At 43.1% G+C, this 17,217-nt stretch overlaps 2 protein-coding genes across 2 annotated transcripts in view; one reads left to right on the top strand and one right to left on the bottom strand.

Moving 5' to 3' along the window:
- Positions 1-17,217, top strand: part of LOC140312735 (endothelial PAS domain-containing protein 1-like) — a 486,153-nt gene that overhangs the window by 148,239 nt on the left and 320,697 nt on the right. The window lies entirely within an intron of this gene.
- LOC140313437 (uncharacterized) lies at positions 333-1,630 on the bottom strand. Its single transcript, XM_072391533.1, has 3 exons — positions 1,444-1,630; positions 977-1,161; positions 333-894 (listed from the first exon to the last, which is right to left on the bottom strand). The coding sequence occupies exons 1-3, from the start codon at positions 1,627-1,629 to the stop codon at positions 333-335; spliced, it is 933 nt and encodes a 310-aa protein (XP_072247634.1). The 5' UTR covers position 1,630.

The raw sequence follows: 17,217 nt of genomic DNA, 5'->3' as shown, positions 1-17,217 counted from the left end.
ATCATTCACAGCCTCAGACGGTATAAAAGCCCAGAGGATTAACTTAATATTTGAGGTTATGTAAATCGTGTGGGCAGCAACATCTTTTTATCAGCCTGCATTACCAACTTGGTCCAGTTCAATGCAAAAACATTGTGCCTTAAACAGGGAGCAGTTCCAAATCTGAGTGGCAGAACGTAACTTTTGAGACAATCAGTTTATTAACATAATTAATAATTCATTTGCTGTTTAGCACAAGCTCACTCAATCGGTCACACCAAGTGCAGCTAAACTTACACAATAACTTCTGTGTCAATCGAGTAGATAATGAGAATATGTCCCTTTCTGTTTAACTACACTCCTCCATATTTTTTCTCTCCCTCCTTTCTCTCTGCCTGCATGGAGCTGCTTGTGGTCATGTTGTCTTCATGCTCATCATCATGGTCCATTTTGCAACAACACAGAAATGCCAAAAGTTTGTCACAGATGCCTTTCTTCATGAAAACATACAGAACCAGGTCTGCCAGAGGAGTGAAGTAAACAGGGATTATGGTCACAAGTTCAAAGCTTTGATATTTTCTGAATCTTTTGGCCAGGGAGAAAATAATGCGGGGCAGAAACAAAAGAGTGTAACTAAATAGCACCAAGACCAGAGTTGCCACAACCCGCCGTTTTTCATCAGCTGCGACACTGCGAGCTGCAGACAGGGCTCTAAGGGTCCCACCAAGGAAGAATAGGAGGAGGGGGAATTGAATGAGCAGGAAGCAAGCTATGGCGGTTTCCATGTAATCATGAGCAAAGAAAAAGATAGGGAGGTATAACAGAGGAAGCATCCAGACCACGACAGAGACCACCACAGATGTCTTGATGTTTCGTCTGAATCTGTACCACAGCGGCCAGGCCATCATCAGATACCTGTGATGGCAGATAGACACACATACTATCAAGATGTTTATCAAATAAATGGTCAGACACACTTCTGTCAACAGATAGTTACCTTTCCATGGAGATAACCACCATGAAGCAAATGCTGATCATCATACCAAATTGAAGAATGTAAATGAATATATTACACATCTTCCAGTCATTGACTGCCACCAACACGATGAAGCAGCACAGCTGAATAACGTCGGAAATAAGAAGGTTGATGACATAGATCGGAGCAACATGATCTTTTCGTATCTGCAGGAAAACAGCAAAAAGTAAAAAAGTAAGCATTTTCTGAACTCAATCTTGGCTAAAACATGTTTTGTTTTTTTAAGCCACACAACTTTCAAATATTCTTTGTTTTCGGGAACATTAGACATGACACAGAACTTGGTTAATTTAACATTTAACCATTGAAAAAAATAAATCAGCCAAAATCCTTACGTGCTCCTAAAGGGTTCCTCTACAGATGAAAACAGTCTGCACACGACAGGCACAAGAAATACACTAAATATGTGTTAGTAAAAATATACATACCAGTGAATAAACAGCAAAGATGGCCACGAGGGTCAAAGGAAGGCCAATGCAAACGATCGTCAGCGTCAACACATAGAAGATGTATCCATTTTCGTCTGAGTAGCAGCCCTGACTGAATCTACGCTGGGAGTTGAGGGTGTTCATGGGGCTCTCCGGTGAGGCATCGTTACTGTACAGATCTCCCATTCTGCAGAAGTTAAGGTTGTGAGAAAGCAGAAAGCTATATACAAAATGCATAGCTGAAAGGTAAAATCTTGATTTCACCTTGAAATATTTTAAACCTAATCAGTAAATTTCCTACAAAAAGGTCAAATATGGTAATATTACCTCATCATAAAAGGTGGTTCAAACGCAGAACTATTTACCCAAAAAAGCACAATTGTCCACTGTTGAGGTTAACCTGTACCTCTTTCCGAGTCCGTTGATGCAGTGAAGGAGGAAGACAGAGGAGACGATATAAGAATCATCACAGTTTTATTTACGCAGTTTGCAAAGTGCGGAGAGCAGTTCAGTACAATGCATGCGAACAGCACAAAGTACGGAAAAGCTCTGTCGTTGTCTAGGGGTGTGATGTTATATAGACTTGAGTTCAGTCTCCGCCTTATGAGATGTGTGTGCGTCAATATCTTATCTCTTCCTCTATGTGTGTGTGTGTGTACTGGTATAAGGCGTTACTTTCAGAAGACCGTTGTGGGTGCAGTCCTAGTTTTACAACCTGTTGTTCTCAGAGATATTTCCTTATCAGGCTGCTGTGCAAGCACAGAAATGAGCAAGTCAGTTATACAGGATATCACCTTATACAGCTATCCTCACTCACAATACCCCCTTTTGATCTCTATTAAGAGATCACACAAATAGTTGAGTAACAATACATGACTAAAAATAAATTGAAAAACCTCACGCCCCCTTTTGATCACTACAAGGTGATCACACAATCTCTGACATTCTGATGATATCGTCTTCATCTATATCAGGAGCGGGAGGGTTCAGACCTTATCTATCAGGGTGCTCTAGGCGGGGTTACCCCTAGAGGAGCTTTAAACCTTATAGTTTGCCAACATTACCCAACTCCTTAGCAAATAGCACACATTATTAAAAGATATCATAAGGGTGATACTGCAATGATTATAATTTGGTATGACCTGTAAGAGCAAGTTTAAGCAAAGCCCCAGCAAACACGATTATGAGTATAACAAATCCAAAATAAACGAATTCAACTGCGATGACGTCATCTGGTCCCGTTCTTCTAAGAAGCACAACTCCGGGTGCTCTTTAAGGAAAGTCAGTCGCTGGTAATATGAAGAAGGTGAGGGCTGACGTTTCCAGATGAGGGTTGAGTTGGAGCCCGGGTCTAACACCCTTCCTGCTCGTAAATGATGTCGTTGCAAGGAGGCAGAAGTGTACTACTTCTGCCTGCAAAATGCCACCAGGGGATTATTCTGCCCCTTGTTGGTTGGTGGTCTTTTCCTCTGTACCAGCCGGTACAGTGTGCAAATCTTTCAGCGCCTGGTGAGTCGCTGCTAGGGAGCGTTGAGGTTCCTCGGCTGCCGCACACTGGCTCCAATGGAACCACGTATCACCTTTCCCTTTGACTCGGACTGCGTGGGAGGTCCTCTCGGTCACCTGATAGGGCCCCGTCCACCTTGGCTCCGACCACTTTCGTTTGATGACCCTCAGCAATACCCACTCAGCCTCTGGAGCCGGCGCTGGTTGGCCCTCTCCTCTGCTACTCGCCACCTGCTTTGAAAATTCTGCAACGAGACTTTGGAGTTCATGGAAATACATTTTGTGGGTTAGGTGTTGTTCAATATGTCCTGTTCCTGGCAACTTAGATTGAGGTCCAGGAAAAGCTCTCCCTGTCTGGAGCTCATGTGGTGTAAACCTTGTGGACTGATTAACAGAGCTCCTGATGGACATTAAGGCTAAGGGCAACGCATCTAGCCAATTCATTTTGGTCTGTGCACAGATTTTAGCCAATTTGCTCTTCACTGTCTGATTCATTCTCTCAACCTTACCCTGTGATTGTGGATGGTAGACAGTACCAAACTTGTGTTTTAGCCCTAGCATGGCCTCAACCTGTTGCAACTCTTGGTTTTTGAAGTGAGTGCCGTTGTCTGACCTGATCCTTTCTGGAAATCCATGCCTGGGGATATAATGGTTAATCAGAAATTTTATTACCGACTTACCATCCTCTTTCTTGGTAGGCCATGCTTCAGGCCATCCTGAATATGCGTCCACACACATCAGAATATACCTATACCCTTTCACCGGTGTGATCATGTCTGTGTAATCAATGATGATTTCTTTCCCTGGCTTTACCTCCAATGGATAACATCCAGGGTGTGGTTTCACTGTTGGTCTGACATTGTACTTTAGACACTCCTCGCATGACCCCACAAAATGTTTGGCCATGTCCTTTAGGTATGGATGCCACCAGTGCTCTAGATTTCTCATCATTTGAGCTACCCCCACATGTCCCACTCCATGTGCCTCCGCCAACGCTGTCTGTCTGATCCCTGGAGGTAGTATAGGTCGTCCATCTGGGCCCCTCCAGAGGCCGTGTACTTCTGTCGCCCCTCTCGCTTTCCATAATGTCTTTTCTTGTGGAGAGGCCGCAGCTTGCTCAGCTATCAGTGCGGTCATGTCTGTGTCTTTCTCTGTCTCAGCGCACATGAGGATCGCCTTCACCACATATCCTGCCGCGGTTTTAGCTGCCATATCTGCTGCGTCGTTTCCCTTTTTTGTAGGTGAGTCATTTTTCTCATGGCCCTTACATTTGATAACAGCTACTTTGCTCGGGAGTAGTAGGGCCTCCGCTAGCTCTTTCATTTCTGCCTCATGTCTGATGGGTTTATTTGTTGCGGTTAGAAATCCAGCCCTCAACCACTGTTTCAGTTCCACATGTACTGCTCCTGCTGCATAGGCTGAATCTGTGTAAATGTTTACTTCCTGCCCTTCCCCTAGCCTCAGTGCTGCTATTACTGCCAGTACTTCTGCTCTTTGTGCTGACTGCTGTCCTTCCAGTCTCTCTGTTTGTCGTGTGATCAGTTCCCCTTGCACGTCCTCTACAACTGCATATGCTGCTTTCAGTCCTTCTCGTTCATCCCTGAAGCAACAGCCGTCTGTGTACAGTTCTCTGGCCCCTGGTATCGGTTCTGTTTGTAGGTCCAGTCGTACTTTCTCCTCTTTCTGCACTCTGTCCGTACACTCATGCGGCTCACCTGTTCCTAGCTGATCTGCCATGTTTATGCCTTCATGAGTGAAAGTCAGGTTTGGTGCCTCGAGAATTTTGCTCAGTCGTCTTTGTCTCAGAGCAGTCAGCGTAAAAGTCTGTGAGTTCACATAGGCCACAACGCTATGTGTGGTCAGAATGTGCAGTTGATGTCCCATGACAATGTGTGCAGTTTTTTGAATGAGCTTTGCTATCCCTGCTGCCTGTTGTGTACACATAGGATGGCGCTTTTCCATATTGTCTAGCATCACACTGATATACATTAGTACTACTCTCTCACCCCCTTTTCTCTGGAACAGGACGCCATTAGTGCAAAGTTCTGTTCCAGAGACATCCAAGTAGAATGGTAAGCTATAATCGGGTATAGCTAGGTCTGCTGCTGTGGAGAGGGCCTGTTTTAGTGCAATAAAGGCTTCCTCCGCCTCCTGAGTCCAATTCAGGGTCGCTGACAGGTTGCGCATGCCTTGTTCTTTCACTAGGGCCCGCAGAGGTCTAGTTAAGCCGGTGTAATTGGCTATGTAAGTCCTACTATAGCCCGTCAACCCTAAGAAAGACAACATGTCCTTTACCTTCACTGGCTTAGAGTGATGGAGAATAGTAGACCTGTGCTGAGGGGAGAGCCCTGCTCCTTTTTGGGAAATTTGCCTGCCCAAAAACACTACCTGCCGCCGTGCAACCTGAAGTTTGGCTTTGCTGACCTTGAACCCTGTTCTTGCAAGATGTAAAAGGACATTTTTAGTTGCTTCCAAACACAGAGCCGCAGTGGGCGCTGCCAACAACAAATCATCTACATACTGAACGAGAGTCACCTGCTCTGGTAGTGGGCAATCACTCAGGATATCTTTTAAAACCTGGTTAAAAATCCCTGGGGACAAAGCGAACCCTTGTGGCAGCCTGGTGTACTGTAGCTGCTTGTGCTGATACGAAAACGAGAAAATGTGCCTGCAGTCTTCCGCCAAGGGAAGACAAAAGAATGCATTAGCCAAGTCAATGCAGGTAAACCACTCATGTTTAGGATCCAAATTGGTTAGAGCCACATATGGATTCGGAACAGGAACTGTAGGAGTGAGGAGAATATCGTTGATTGCCCGTAGGTCATGTGCCATGCGATATTTACCTGTCCCTTTCTTTTCAATAGGTAAAATGGGTGTGTTCCACTCTGAGGACGAGGGTTCTAACACCCCCTTTTGTAACAGGCCATCAATAGTGTCCCTAAGTCCTTCTTCCGCCTGAGGTTTATGAGGATACTGCCTTATCCAAATAGGGGGACCCTCACGCACCTGGAATGTAATGGGCTTGTACTTAACTTGTCCAACATCTGTCGGACCCTGTGCCCATAGGTGTTCAGGGAGGCTGGCGAGTAGAGCTGCCGCCTCCACGTGATCTGTACGTTCACGGCCATGATGTCTAGAGATCTGTGCATGCTCTAATGTGACTGTATCTTCCCCTGAAACCTGAATGCGATATGTGCGAGCTTGCGCAGAATACTGAACTTGTGGAAGTTGTGTATTTACCCAATCGGATTGTAGGAGTGCCCGTTTAACAATACTCCCTAGCTCTTTTGCCTGATGCTGTGGGTGTAATGCCAATGATACATGTGGGGCCGCTTCTTCTGCCATCATATACCAGGGAAGTTGTGCAGAGGTCAGGGCAACACCTGCCGCCACGCCTTCAGGCGCCACATAAATATTATGTGTCTTAATTTGCCAATCTCGACCTTCAAGTTGGTCCTGAAAATTTTCCTGATACCAATCTGTCTGTAACCCATCATAGAATAGAGTAACATGGGGGGAATCTGGAGGTGAGACATAGGGTTCGAGTTGGGAAATCCAGGGTTTCCACTGGAGGTAAGCCGAGAGGATACCACGCCGCTCAGATGTTTCCGGCTGTAATAGACCCCAGTATATGTCCACGTATTGTTCATTCACTGGCTGCACAAGATATTGACCAGTGATGTTCTCCATCGGTCCAGAGCACGGCAAATGAGATCCATCAGGCATGACAACAACCAGGCCATCGGCGCTGCAGAGTATCGTGGCCCCCAGTTTTATCAGGAGATCTCTTCCCAGCAAGTTCATCGGTACAGAAGGTGAATGTACAAATGGATGTGTCACAGTCTGTTTTCCCACCTGGGTGAGTAGCGGCTTAGTGAACGGCAGTGTCTTTTTCTCCCCAGAGAAGCCCATAAGCGTGATGGTATGCGATGACAGGGAACCAGATGGTACAACTTTCAATGTGGAACATGTGGCTCCAGTGTCAACCAAGAAAGGCAGATCTTTTTTCTCAATCTGAACTGACAGCATCGGTTCTGCCGTAGTGATGCTGTCTGAGAGTCTCTGTGGGGTGTGTCAATACTGACCGGACTGGTCAGGGTTCTCCCCATTGTCCCACAATGGGAACTGACCAGCAGCAGCTGCTCCCCAAGGCTGTTGAGGATACATAGGTGCAGTAACAGGAGGTCCGGAGCCGCGACCCCTGCCTCTCCCAGGAGGACCACTATCCACACCTTTCTGTGCTCTTGGATTATGTGGGCAGCTTCTTATCCAATGATTAGGGTCTCCACAGAGATAACAACAACGAGTCTCCCCTGACTGTCCTCTTCCTGTACCGCCCCTTAGTCCCCGACCTCTTCCCCCAAAGCCTCCACCCCACATTGGTCCTCCCCCATGTCTTCTCCCGCCTGATGGGGGCTGCGGTACCCATGGTGGGACCGGAAATAAATCAGGAACCTGTGGTGGCTCGGCAGCCAACATGACCTTCGCAGCTTCCCCTTTTTGTTTTTTATTTTTATCATTACATTTCTGTCTAGCTTCCGTTAACTGTAATTTTAACAGCTGAACCTGCAATTCTTTTAAGTCATCCTGTTCCTTCTGCGTATTATCTTGAGCACGGGTGAGGTGGTGTATTAAGTGTTTCTCCCAGACATGGGATTCACTACCGAGCATGTCCGGGTTATTTACCATGGCTGTTTTGACATTCTCCGGCACTCCTTCCAGTATAGCCTGTCTAAACCACTCTCTCTGAGCTCCAGCTCTCCCTGGGTGGCATCCTGTGTGTTTCAACCATAAATCCTTGCTCTGATCCACATACTCCCTGGGATTTTGTTTGGGGTCCCATCTCATCTTTGGCATTACGGTGGCGTTAGGTAGTGGATATTTTTCTCTCATAGCTTTCCCTATTTCAGTGCTATGATGCGTGAAAGGGGTGTCATCTGTCACCCTGTCTGTATGAGCGATAGTCTCAATTTCTCTCATGTCCCCACCCGTCATGCATCGTCCTGCAATAGCTCTAAAGTCCCCCAATGCCAATTTCTGTCCTGCCGTCAGAGAATCCAATTTGCTGAGCCACAAATTTCCACCCTCGGCTACAGGTGGTAATTTCTCCACTATGGCCTGTATGTCCCCTATAGTAAATGGTCGGTACCGGTCACCTTGTCCTGGTACTGCTGTTAGTGGGTACATTGTGACCGGAAGGATTGTCTCACCACGTCGGCGCTGGCTAACTCTTCTGCCTATCGTATCTGTCAGTTCCTCTGCCACCTTCATTTCTTTCTCTACACTTCTCATCAGTCCGTCCCTTTTTTGACAGAGCTCTTCTATCTCTCTCCGACATAACTCATCTAGCTCTCTCTCTTTCCTGACGGCTGAATCTTCCTCCTCTTCCCTCCATGATCCTGCCAAGCTAAAACTTACTGGTACTTCTTGTCTTTCACCTTCCCACTGTCCCTTTCCTTGAAAAGAAGCTGTCCCTGCTGCTTCTGCTTCCTCCTCACAATCTGAAATCTCACTTCCCCTCATGACCTGCCTCCGTGGCTGTGGTGTGACTTTTCGTTTTACCGTGTGCTGTGGAGCCTGTTCTCTTGCCTGTCTCTGCGAGAATGGGTCTGGGGGCGCCGAAAGGTTATCACCTGTGAAGGGGTTATAAGAGGATTTGGACGTCGTCCCTGTCCTTACTGAAGTCTCAGCGGTTGATGCTGTAGGAGTGGCTGCACCTGCTTCAGTCACCCTGTCACTTACAAGTGTCTCTTCTGAGGATCCAACCTGAAGTGTACCACTAGTCACATATAGTGTGGGATATAACCCTGGTGTCGGTGCAGCAGGCGGTGCATATGGAGGTGGCCATGTAGGAGTGTCAGGTGCAGTTACCATTTGTTTGCCTCCTGGTTTTCCTGCGTTCTCATGGAGATGTCTCACACTTTGCCAGAAGACCGCCAGCTCAGACCAGCCCCGTCGTCGCTCCTCCTGCTCTTTCGCCTCCTTTTTTAATTTCGAACGTTGCAGCACACCTGCCTTTTGTCCCTGCTCTGCCAGCTCTTCTTTCCTCACCTTACATTCTTTCTCCTTTTCCCACAACCAGGCCCCTAACGGACCGGGGTCTGACATTTTCTTGCCCTTATATCTCACCAATTGTTCCACTTGTCCCTTTATGTCGGCTAATTTCCTGTCCCTACCCTTTTTAGGTAACACTGCCCCTGCTGCTTTTAACGTATTCTCTAACTGCAGCTCGAGGGGCCTCCAGGCACCCGTACCTGGGCCCCATCCCCCATCATCTATTTCCCTGTCAAACTCTCCCTCCATTTTACTTCTCTTTTTCTAAATTCTGAGGCCAGCCGGTTTGTATGACGTACGTCCGAGCAACAGGCCTTGTAAGGTGATGATTTATTAACGGCCAGTCAGTTTGTATGGCATAACACCCGAGCAACTGACCCTTTTGACAAACCAAGCCACTTATGTTAGCACCGCTAGGTTTCGATGGCTCAGACAGATTACGTTATCACCGTTAGGTTTCCTCTGTCTGATTGTCGAGTTTGTCAAGACACCGTTTTATGCACCCATTCACCTTTAGACACCTCAGAATTTTATTCTTCCCACAGCCCGCTTCTCCTTATTTCTCTCAAACAAATACAAAAACACACAAAGCACGTTAAAATCTTCACAAACTTTTTCAAAATGCACTTATAGAAAAATACCTCAGGAACCCTGTTCCTGTACTCTAGTATAGGGGACTCTAGCCCCAAACAGACTTCAAGAATTTATGAGGAGTATAACCTCAAGGGACTCTAACCCAACTCCGTAGAGTATACTACTTTAGGGGACTCTAACCCCAAACAGACTTCAAGAATTTATGAGGAGTATAACCTCAAGGGACTCTAACCCAACTCCGTAGAGTATACTACTTTAGGGGACTCTAACCCCAGGGACTCAAACCCAGTAGAATTCGGGGTGTCTTCACCTCCCCGGGACTCTAACCCAGCAGCCTCTCAGGCTTCCGGTTCCTCGTCAGGCAACCGGTGGGGTCCGCCACGACCAAAGACAGTCTGTTTTAATCCTCTTTTTATATTCACTTTTCTTTTATAGTTTTTTTTTTTTTTTTTTTTTTTTTTTTTTTTTTTTTTTTTACGCAGTTCTCGACATTAATTCTTATCGTCTTTTGCTGATTCAACCACCAGTTTCAGGACAGGACACGTTGTTTTAAAATATTCAATGTGCAGAGTTTGATAAAACAGGTTCTGCTTACCTCTGTGTTAACGTGCCGGCTCGTGTCCCGTCTCTGTCACCGTGAAGGAATCTTTTATCCGAATGAACTCCGTCCTCTCCTCACCACATCCCGAACGAGCCCCCAAAATTGTTGAGGTTAACCTGTACCTCTTTCCGAGTCCGTTGATGCAGTGAAGGAGGAAGACAGAGGAGACGATATAAGAATCATCACAGTTTTATTTACGCAGTTTGCAAAGTGCGGAGAGCAGTTCAGTACAATGCATGCGAACAGCACAAAGTACGGAAAAGCTCTGTCGTTGTCTAGGGGTGTGATGTTATATAGACTTGAGTTCAGTCTCCGCCTTATGAGATGTGTGTGCGTCAATATCTTATCTCTTCCTCTATGTGTGTGTGTGTGTACTGGTATAAGGCGTTACTTTCAGAAGACCGTTGTGGGTGCAGTCCTAGTTTTACAACCTGTTGTTCTCAGAGATATTTCCTTATCAGGCTGCTGTGCAAGCACAGAAATGAGCAAGTCAGTTATACAGGATATCACCTTATACAGCTATCCTCACTCACACCACTTACAGCATTTTTTGTCTTTATAGCTTTTATAGCACATTTAAAAAAGTTATGTGACAATATTTACCTGTGACAGCTGACATCTGAATCAGTCCCGTTCACCGTGTCAATGCTGTGTTCTCATTTAACAGCTCACAGAAATACGGTAGGTAACATGTGATTTCTGATTATCTGCGTGTGTTTTTCTGAGGAAATTAATGTCGTGACTCATGATTGTGTAATGTTTATCAGAGTGACAGTCAAACTCGGCAGGAAGAACATCATCAGATAGTTTTATTGCAAATCATCCCTCAAGAAAACGCAACACGACTATAAGACACAGCAAAACCACATCCTTCTTTAACGCTGCAATGGTGTCGAGACAATGTTGAAATCAAGTGCCAGTATGGTGGAGACTTCTCTTAATATGGATCAACTGTATTGATCAAGCTAAGTGTAGTTAAAGTTACCTACATATGTATATACAAATGCTTTAAAGGAAATGTTGTTCTGCAGCATTTGGTAAACGCTCAATAAGCCAATACCTAAATGAATCTTCCGTGCATACTGCTACTCCGCATCATTCACGCAATACACCGATATCTTCTTAAGAATTTTCTTAAATTCTTTCGTCAGTTGTCCCCGCAATTTGTAAAAGGAAACGGCCCAAAATGCCCATAAAGTGGCACAAGACTGAAGGGCCGTGCGCGCACACATCTTTTAAGATGATTATATCAGATATGCATTTGATATCTGATTTAAATAAATCATATTTAGCATATCCTCGATCTCCTGATAAAACAAATCATGATAAAAAGCCACTGTTGTGGAAAATTTTAACTATTAAATGAAGTCAATTATTTTCATCCACTCGTATTAACTGTGATTAATGTGGATAGATATGAAGACGGGATGATCATAATATTTCATTTTCTTTTATGTTTCTTTCCTTTTTCAGTTATGAACTTTGATATTAAAGTAATATTCTAGATTATCTCTGATAAGATACATATGACATCATTTTCGTGTAACAGTGTGGTCAGATTGCTTTAGAGAAAGTATCTCAGGCACTTTTTGTAGAATATTTAGACACACTGAGCTGCAGCTTGGTTGGTTGTCTTTCCTCAAACCAATGACGTTTTTCAACAGGTCAAGGAAAAGACCTCAGAAAAAGCTGATTGGAGGTCTTTACATGAAATGAAAAGGATTCTACAAAATAAAACAGGTGTTTGAGGAACCTTAATATTATGCAACCAGACATTAATAAAATGTTCAAAGTGGTCTCGGATAACTCAGAGTCATTAGAAAATTAGTTAAAAACAAAAGGCATAATGGAGAACTATCCCAACTTTTTGCTGGCATCAAATTCAAGTTTTACATTTTAACATGTGATGTTGTTATTGTAAGATTTTGTAACAAATGATCGAATTTTGAGTCCAGACTTTTTGAAAATAAAGTGAATCTTTTTATTGATCTACCACTTCGGTTTAAGGCAGTCAAACTCAGACTTTCCACCATCCACACCAATATCTTATTTTAATTTTTTTTTACTTTTCTTATGCGATTAATCAGTAGAATTAATTTTCTAAAAGAATAAAAGCAAAGTTCATACAGGTGTTGATCCCCTGTCCCGGGACCCAGTGAGGTTTCCAGCCTAAGTTGCCATGGTGATACAACCCATTGCAGGAAGAGAGTCGGCATTATGCTAATGCAGAGCAGAATTTAAAGTTACTGAGAAAAAACACTGTTCCTGGTTGGCATAGTACAGGCCTGAGGAGCAGCCTAAGCAGTACATACTGAACAGAGGAATGACTATGAAAGAAAGACCCACAGAGGACCAAAAGAACAAGACAAAAACAAAGACCTGGCACAAAAACAAAGACACACATGGAGGATATACACATATGGAGGGATTACAAAATGAGAGGCAGTGAGGCAATCAACAAAGCAACCCAGCTGTGACAAGGAAAGGAAGTAAAATCCAACAGGGCGGAGAGAAGATTGAAGAGATACACTGATATTCCCGTTTCTCAGTAACATAAACAGAAAAATGGAACATTAATAAAAAGGATTATGGAGTGCTTATGTGCCTTTAAACTGGGACTCATTACGCTACAGCTTATTCCTGCTAACTTTTAAAGATTTAGAAATAATTTCAATCAATTTTATTCCTTAAAAACCTCACTGAGCGAAGAGTTATTACCTATTTCATCATACATTAGCCTATTTGAGTGCATCGAATGATGTCTGTAATATCCACATACATCTTACAAAGTGGTGAAAAAATGAAGGAAATAACTAAACAACAAAAAAGCAATTGTTTAGAGTCTGGATGAGAGAAGATAATCTGCAAGAAATCTGTATGAAGCCCACTGACTGCTTTGAACTGCTTTCACATTAGTTCTTTAACCTATTCTGTACCAAGAACCCATAAATCTGACAAAGTAACACTGAAACTTTCTCACAAACTTCACACACCAGCAGCAAATTGTTTCGATAAAATACACAGTCACACATTGTATCTACTGATGCTTTAATGATGTAGCATTGACACTGACTAGCTTAATGATTTAGGTGTTCAACTAACTTTTATGTTCAAATGTTGGACTGATGTATGCATCCCTTACCCTGTCCTCCTTCCAGTCTAAGTCGCTTTGGGTAAAAGCTTCTGCCAAATGCATAAACATAAATATACATATATACATGTAAATACGCACATGTTTATCTTTATGAAGAATAAACATGTCTATCCAGAGATGGTGATAAATTCTGCTTTCAAACTCTGTGAAGCTGTAACTGACATGATCTGACTTGGTTTGGGTGAGCAGGTTTCCCCGGTTACCTGGGCGAAGTCTGGTGGCTGCCTGCTGACACACCTGTGGCGCATCTACCAAAATCAAGAGCCCTTCTTAAGGATCAGCAGGAGCACCAGTCTTCGCCAGATTGTTTTGCCATCTCTGTGGTAACTTGGCCAGCTCAATCCTGAGTGTTTCCAGTTCTAAAGGAAAATTTTGTTAACCTTACCTTGTCTCCTCGTCCCAGCCTCAGTTCTGCCTCGTCCTCCCAAGTTTTACGGATTCCCTGGTTCTCTTTGCATTCCTCATATCTCTCGGCCTTCTGGATCTGCCTCACCCACTGCTACTCTGGATTACACACTCCAGCTACCTCTCCCTCCTGCCGCGGTTTCCTCAGAACAAATGCTCCAGCCGCTCTGGACTCTTCTCCAGCGTTTCCCCAGGACACAGATTCAGCATCTTTTCTAGTCTCTCTTTGTGTAAAATTAAGTCTCGCTGAATTTGAATCTGCCATTGAGTCCTATCTGTGTTTTGGCAGTCACCCTGTGACAGTAACTGACTGAAAAATTGCACAACAGTTTTTTCTTCCTCTGCTGATTGTTATCTGGAATTTTGAAACAGAACTTGATAATTTCAACTACAAGTGTTGGCATGAACTTACAGCCATGTGAAAAATAAAGTACCAACTGTTTCAGCTCTGAGGTTTTATATAACAGGACATGATTAAAAAAAAAAAAAACATTTAGTCATCACAAGGTCAACATGAATAAACAATGAATAAGATACAATAAGAATAGAAATAATTAGCAGTTTATAGAATAAAATGAATCTAAAACACCACAGAACCTCATTACACTCACATAACTGTAAGCGATATTACACTAATCATAAAAGGATGCTCAAAGGCAGCAGTTCAAGCAGAAAATCTCTGGGGTGAGACGAATCTCTGAGAATGTTGTTCACTTTCTTCATTATTTGGTAGTTGTACAGTTTATCCAGGGAAGGAAGAGAACTGGATATTAGATGTTTAGGCTGTGGTGACAACCCTCTGGAGCACTTTTCTATGTCCCGCTGTGCAGCTGGAGAATGACAGTAAATATGTTCTCTATGGAGCTGTGGTAGAAGGACACCAGCAGTTTCTGTGGCAGATGGTTGCAGCAGGAGCAGTCTTTGCTGTGCCTTTTATGCCCAAGATGGTGTTGCTGCTCCAGATCAGGTGGTTTTGAATGTTGACCCCCAGAAAGTGGAACTCTGACACGGTTCCCTCTGAGGATCAGGGGCTGAATGTCCGTTTTCTTCCTTCTGGAGTTAAAGATCAGCTTCTTAATCTTGGTGGTATTCAAGAGAAGGTTTTTCACCATGCATTCCTTTCTGTCTGCTTTTAAAAATGTGGACAGACAAAAGTGGTAAAGGACTCCTCCCCCCGTTTTTACAGATATTTAGGAAGAAAATAAGACATTGGGTAAAATAGATTTGTTCTGTGTACGATTTTTCTGTTGCTGAACAGCAAATGTAAAATCTATACTGTCTCATTGCATGAAGCTGACATGTTGTCATTACTCATGCTGTTCATCTCCTGCTTGTTAAACATTTTACCACACATTGAGGCCAAAAGCTCGTCTATGATACCTTTTCTAATAAAAACATACATTGTCAAGTCTGCAAGACGTCTTCACTGTTAAGTTAACGTCCGGAGTCTGCCTCTAGGATGATCCACAGCACGTGACGTGTGATTATATCGACTTTTCTTAGAAGGCAGAAGAAGTTTCACCACCCCTAATTTCCTTGAAATACATCTAATACATCCTGTAAATAACTTTAAAAAAGACATTAGTTCTCACTATAGATTGACATGCAAGATGCAGCCTGAAGCGCTTAAGCAGTTGTAATCATTTCACCTTCTCTTTAATTCACCATGTACGGACATTGTTATCACTGCCACTTTTTCATCCAATTAATTATCAAGGGGTGTTAATTCAGTGAAAAGAGCTCTTAACAACAATCAAGTTGAATAAAAAATAAAAGCATACCAGTTCAATTCTCAAAAAGACTAAATATCAGGGCAAAACAGCCCTTCAGTATTGGCAGAAAAAAAGAAATTCTCTCCCAGGTGGCTTCCTGGATTTGGCTGAAAAATTATGCTTTCTGACATTTGCCCTCTTCCAACACATACAACCTGCAAGGAAAACTATACCTGAAACGCTGGTGAAATACCTCCAGTCCACTGTAACCAAACTGAAGAGCTCAGTTAAGCCACAAATTGTCCTTCCTTATCATCTTGATAAGAACCAGGAAACTTAAACATATTCTCTGTCTCTAACTCTTGTTGACAAAGATCCCATTTCTCTTAGTAGACAAAGGCTGGCCTCCACAGCAGAAAGTCCATCCAAACAGAGAGAGAAGCAATGGAGGCAATATATTTGGTGCCTCTAAGATGGTACACAGCACGTGACGTGTGATTATATCGACTTTTCTTAAGAAGTCAAAAGAAGAAGTTGACATATGATTTTGCATCCTGAGAATGACAGAAGCAAAAAGACTTATCCTGCATTTATGTCCACAAATGATCCTTTAAGAGTAAGCTTTAGTTAGCTCTCGCATTTTAACATAAAGTCAACCTTTTTAATGCTACAAATAGGATGAAAAAAATAAATTTAAATTTAAATCATCAAGTTTGTTCCTATGATCCTTGTTGTTTATAGAGTGTTATTTCGGAAAAGACCAAAGTATTTACAGAAACAGCCAGAAAGTTTGAAAAAATGGGCCTATCTCTTGGATCTGTCTTGTGCAATTTGAGCTGATCGAAGCAAAGGTTGATAACGATCTCCTTTTGAAAGCAAAGTACATTTGTCTTCACTTTCATTCTTTAAGTCTCTTTTACTCTCTAACTTCAATGCTTAGTTATGGCAGAAAGAAATCTTACTTTCTGAGACAAATGAGCAATGAATTAGAAACCCCAAGATTCTGTGCACAGGTACAATTAGCAGATTAATCTTCATGATTCAGTTATGTTTCTTCACTTAAAAGTCTCTAACAGAAAAAGAAAAGAGAAATTTGGTTTGTATCATTTAAAATATTGTGTAAATAGTAAAACAGCTCTATACACCTACAGCCCCTCAGAGTTGGAAAATTTGTCATCAACTACTTCTTTACACCGGTGTCATACAGTCCGCCCAATCAGCAATAATCTTGTATGGGTCATATGTTTCTGAGAATCTACACCTGCAGGGTGTGAAAACAGCCAGAAGTTATTACTTTTTATCAGTCTGGCAGCGACTATCTGCAGGAAAGACTTCTTCAGATGGTCTTCCAAGGAGTTCCAGTCCTATAAACACAGCACATGAATCCAGTTTGAAGGTTTTTTTCACCCGTTATTTATAAGTTTCTTCAATTAACTGAGCCATGTGAACCATGAAGCCAGTTTTTTACCACTTTTTATCTCTTAAATAGATCGACGTCTGAGTCTGACAGCACTCCTAGTCTAAGCCACAAGACACTGATGTTATCTGGGTGCCACTTTTTTCTTTCTCTGATTGCACAACATTCAGGTCAGTGGGGGCAGATGATTGAAACAGAGGATGAAGCATTACATTTTGAACCAAAGAGTTAATTTGTCATATTCAACGGACTGCAATTATAGGAGTTTTTGTTAACTAAGTAAACTATAAAACTATAGTATATATTTTACTCTTTACTTTGTTTCATTTAT

This window comes from Leuresthes tenuis, unplaced genomic scaffold (genome assembly GCF_036924035.1).
Source record: "Leuresthes tenuis unplaced genomic scaffold, fLeuTen1.0.hap1 SCAF_8, whole genome shotgun sequence".
Lineage (NCBI taxonomy): Eukaryota > Metazoa > Chordata > Actinopteri > Atheriniformes > Atherinopsidae > Leuresthes > Leuresthes tenuis.
Note: the sequence above shows the minus strand (reverse complement) of the source record. Positions and strands in the feature narration are given on the sequence as shown.

Excerpts from the sequence above, each read along its gene's own strand:
- LOC140313437 (XM_072391533.1), bottom strand. The coding sequence starts at position 1,629 with ATGGGAGATCTGTACAGTAACGATGCCTCACCGGAGAGCCCCATGAAC. Across the intron at positions 1,162-1,443 it reads TCTTTGCTGTTTATTCACTG|ATACGAAAAGATCATGTTGC; the intron begins GTATGTATATTT and ends GTTTTCCTGCAG. Across the intron at positions 895-976 it reads GTGGTTATCTCCATGGAAAG|GTATCTGATGATGGCCTGGC; the intron begins GTAACTATCTGT and ends CTGCCATCACAG.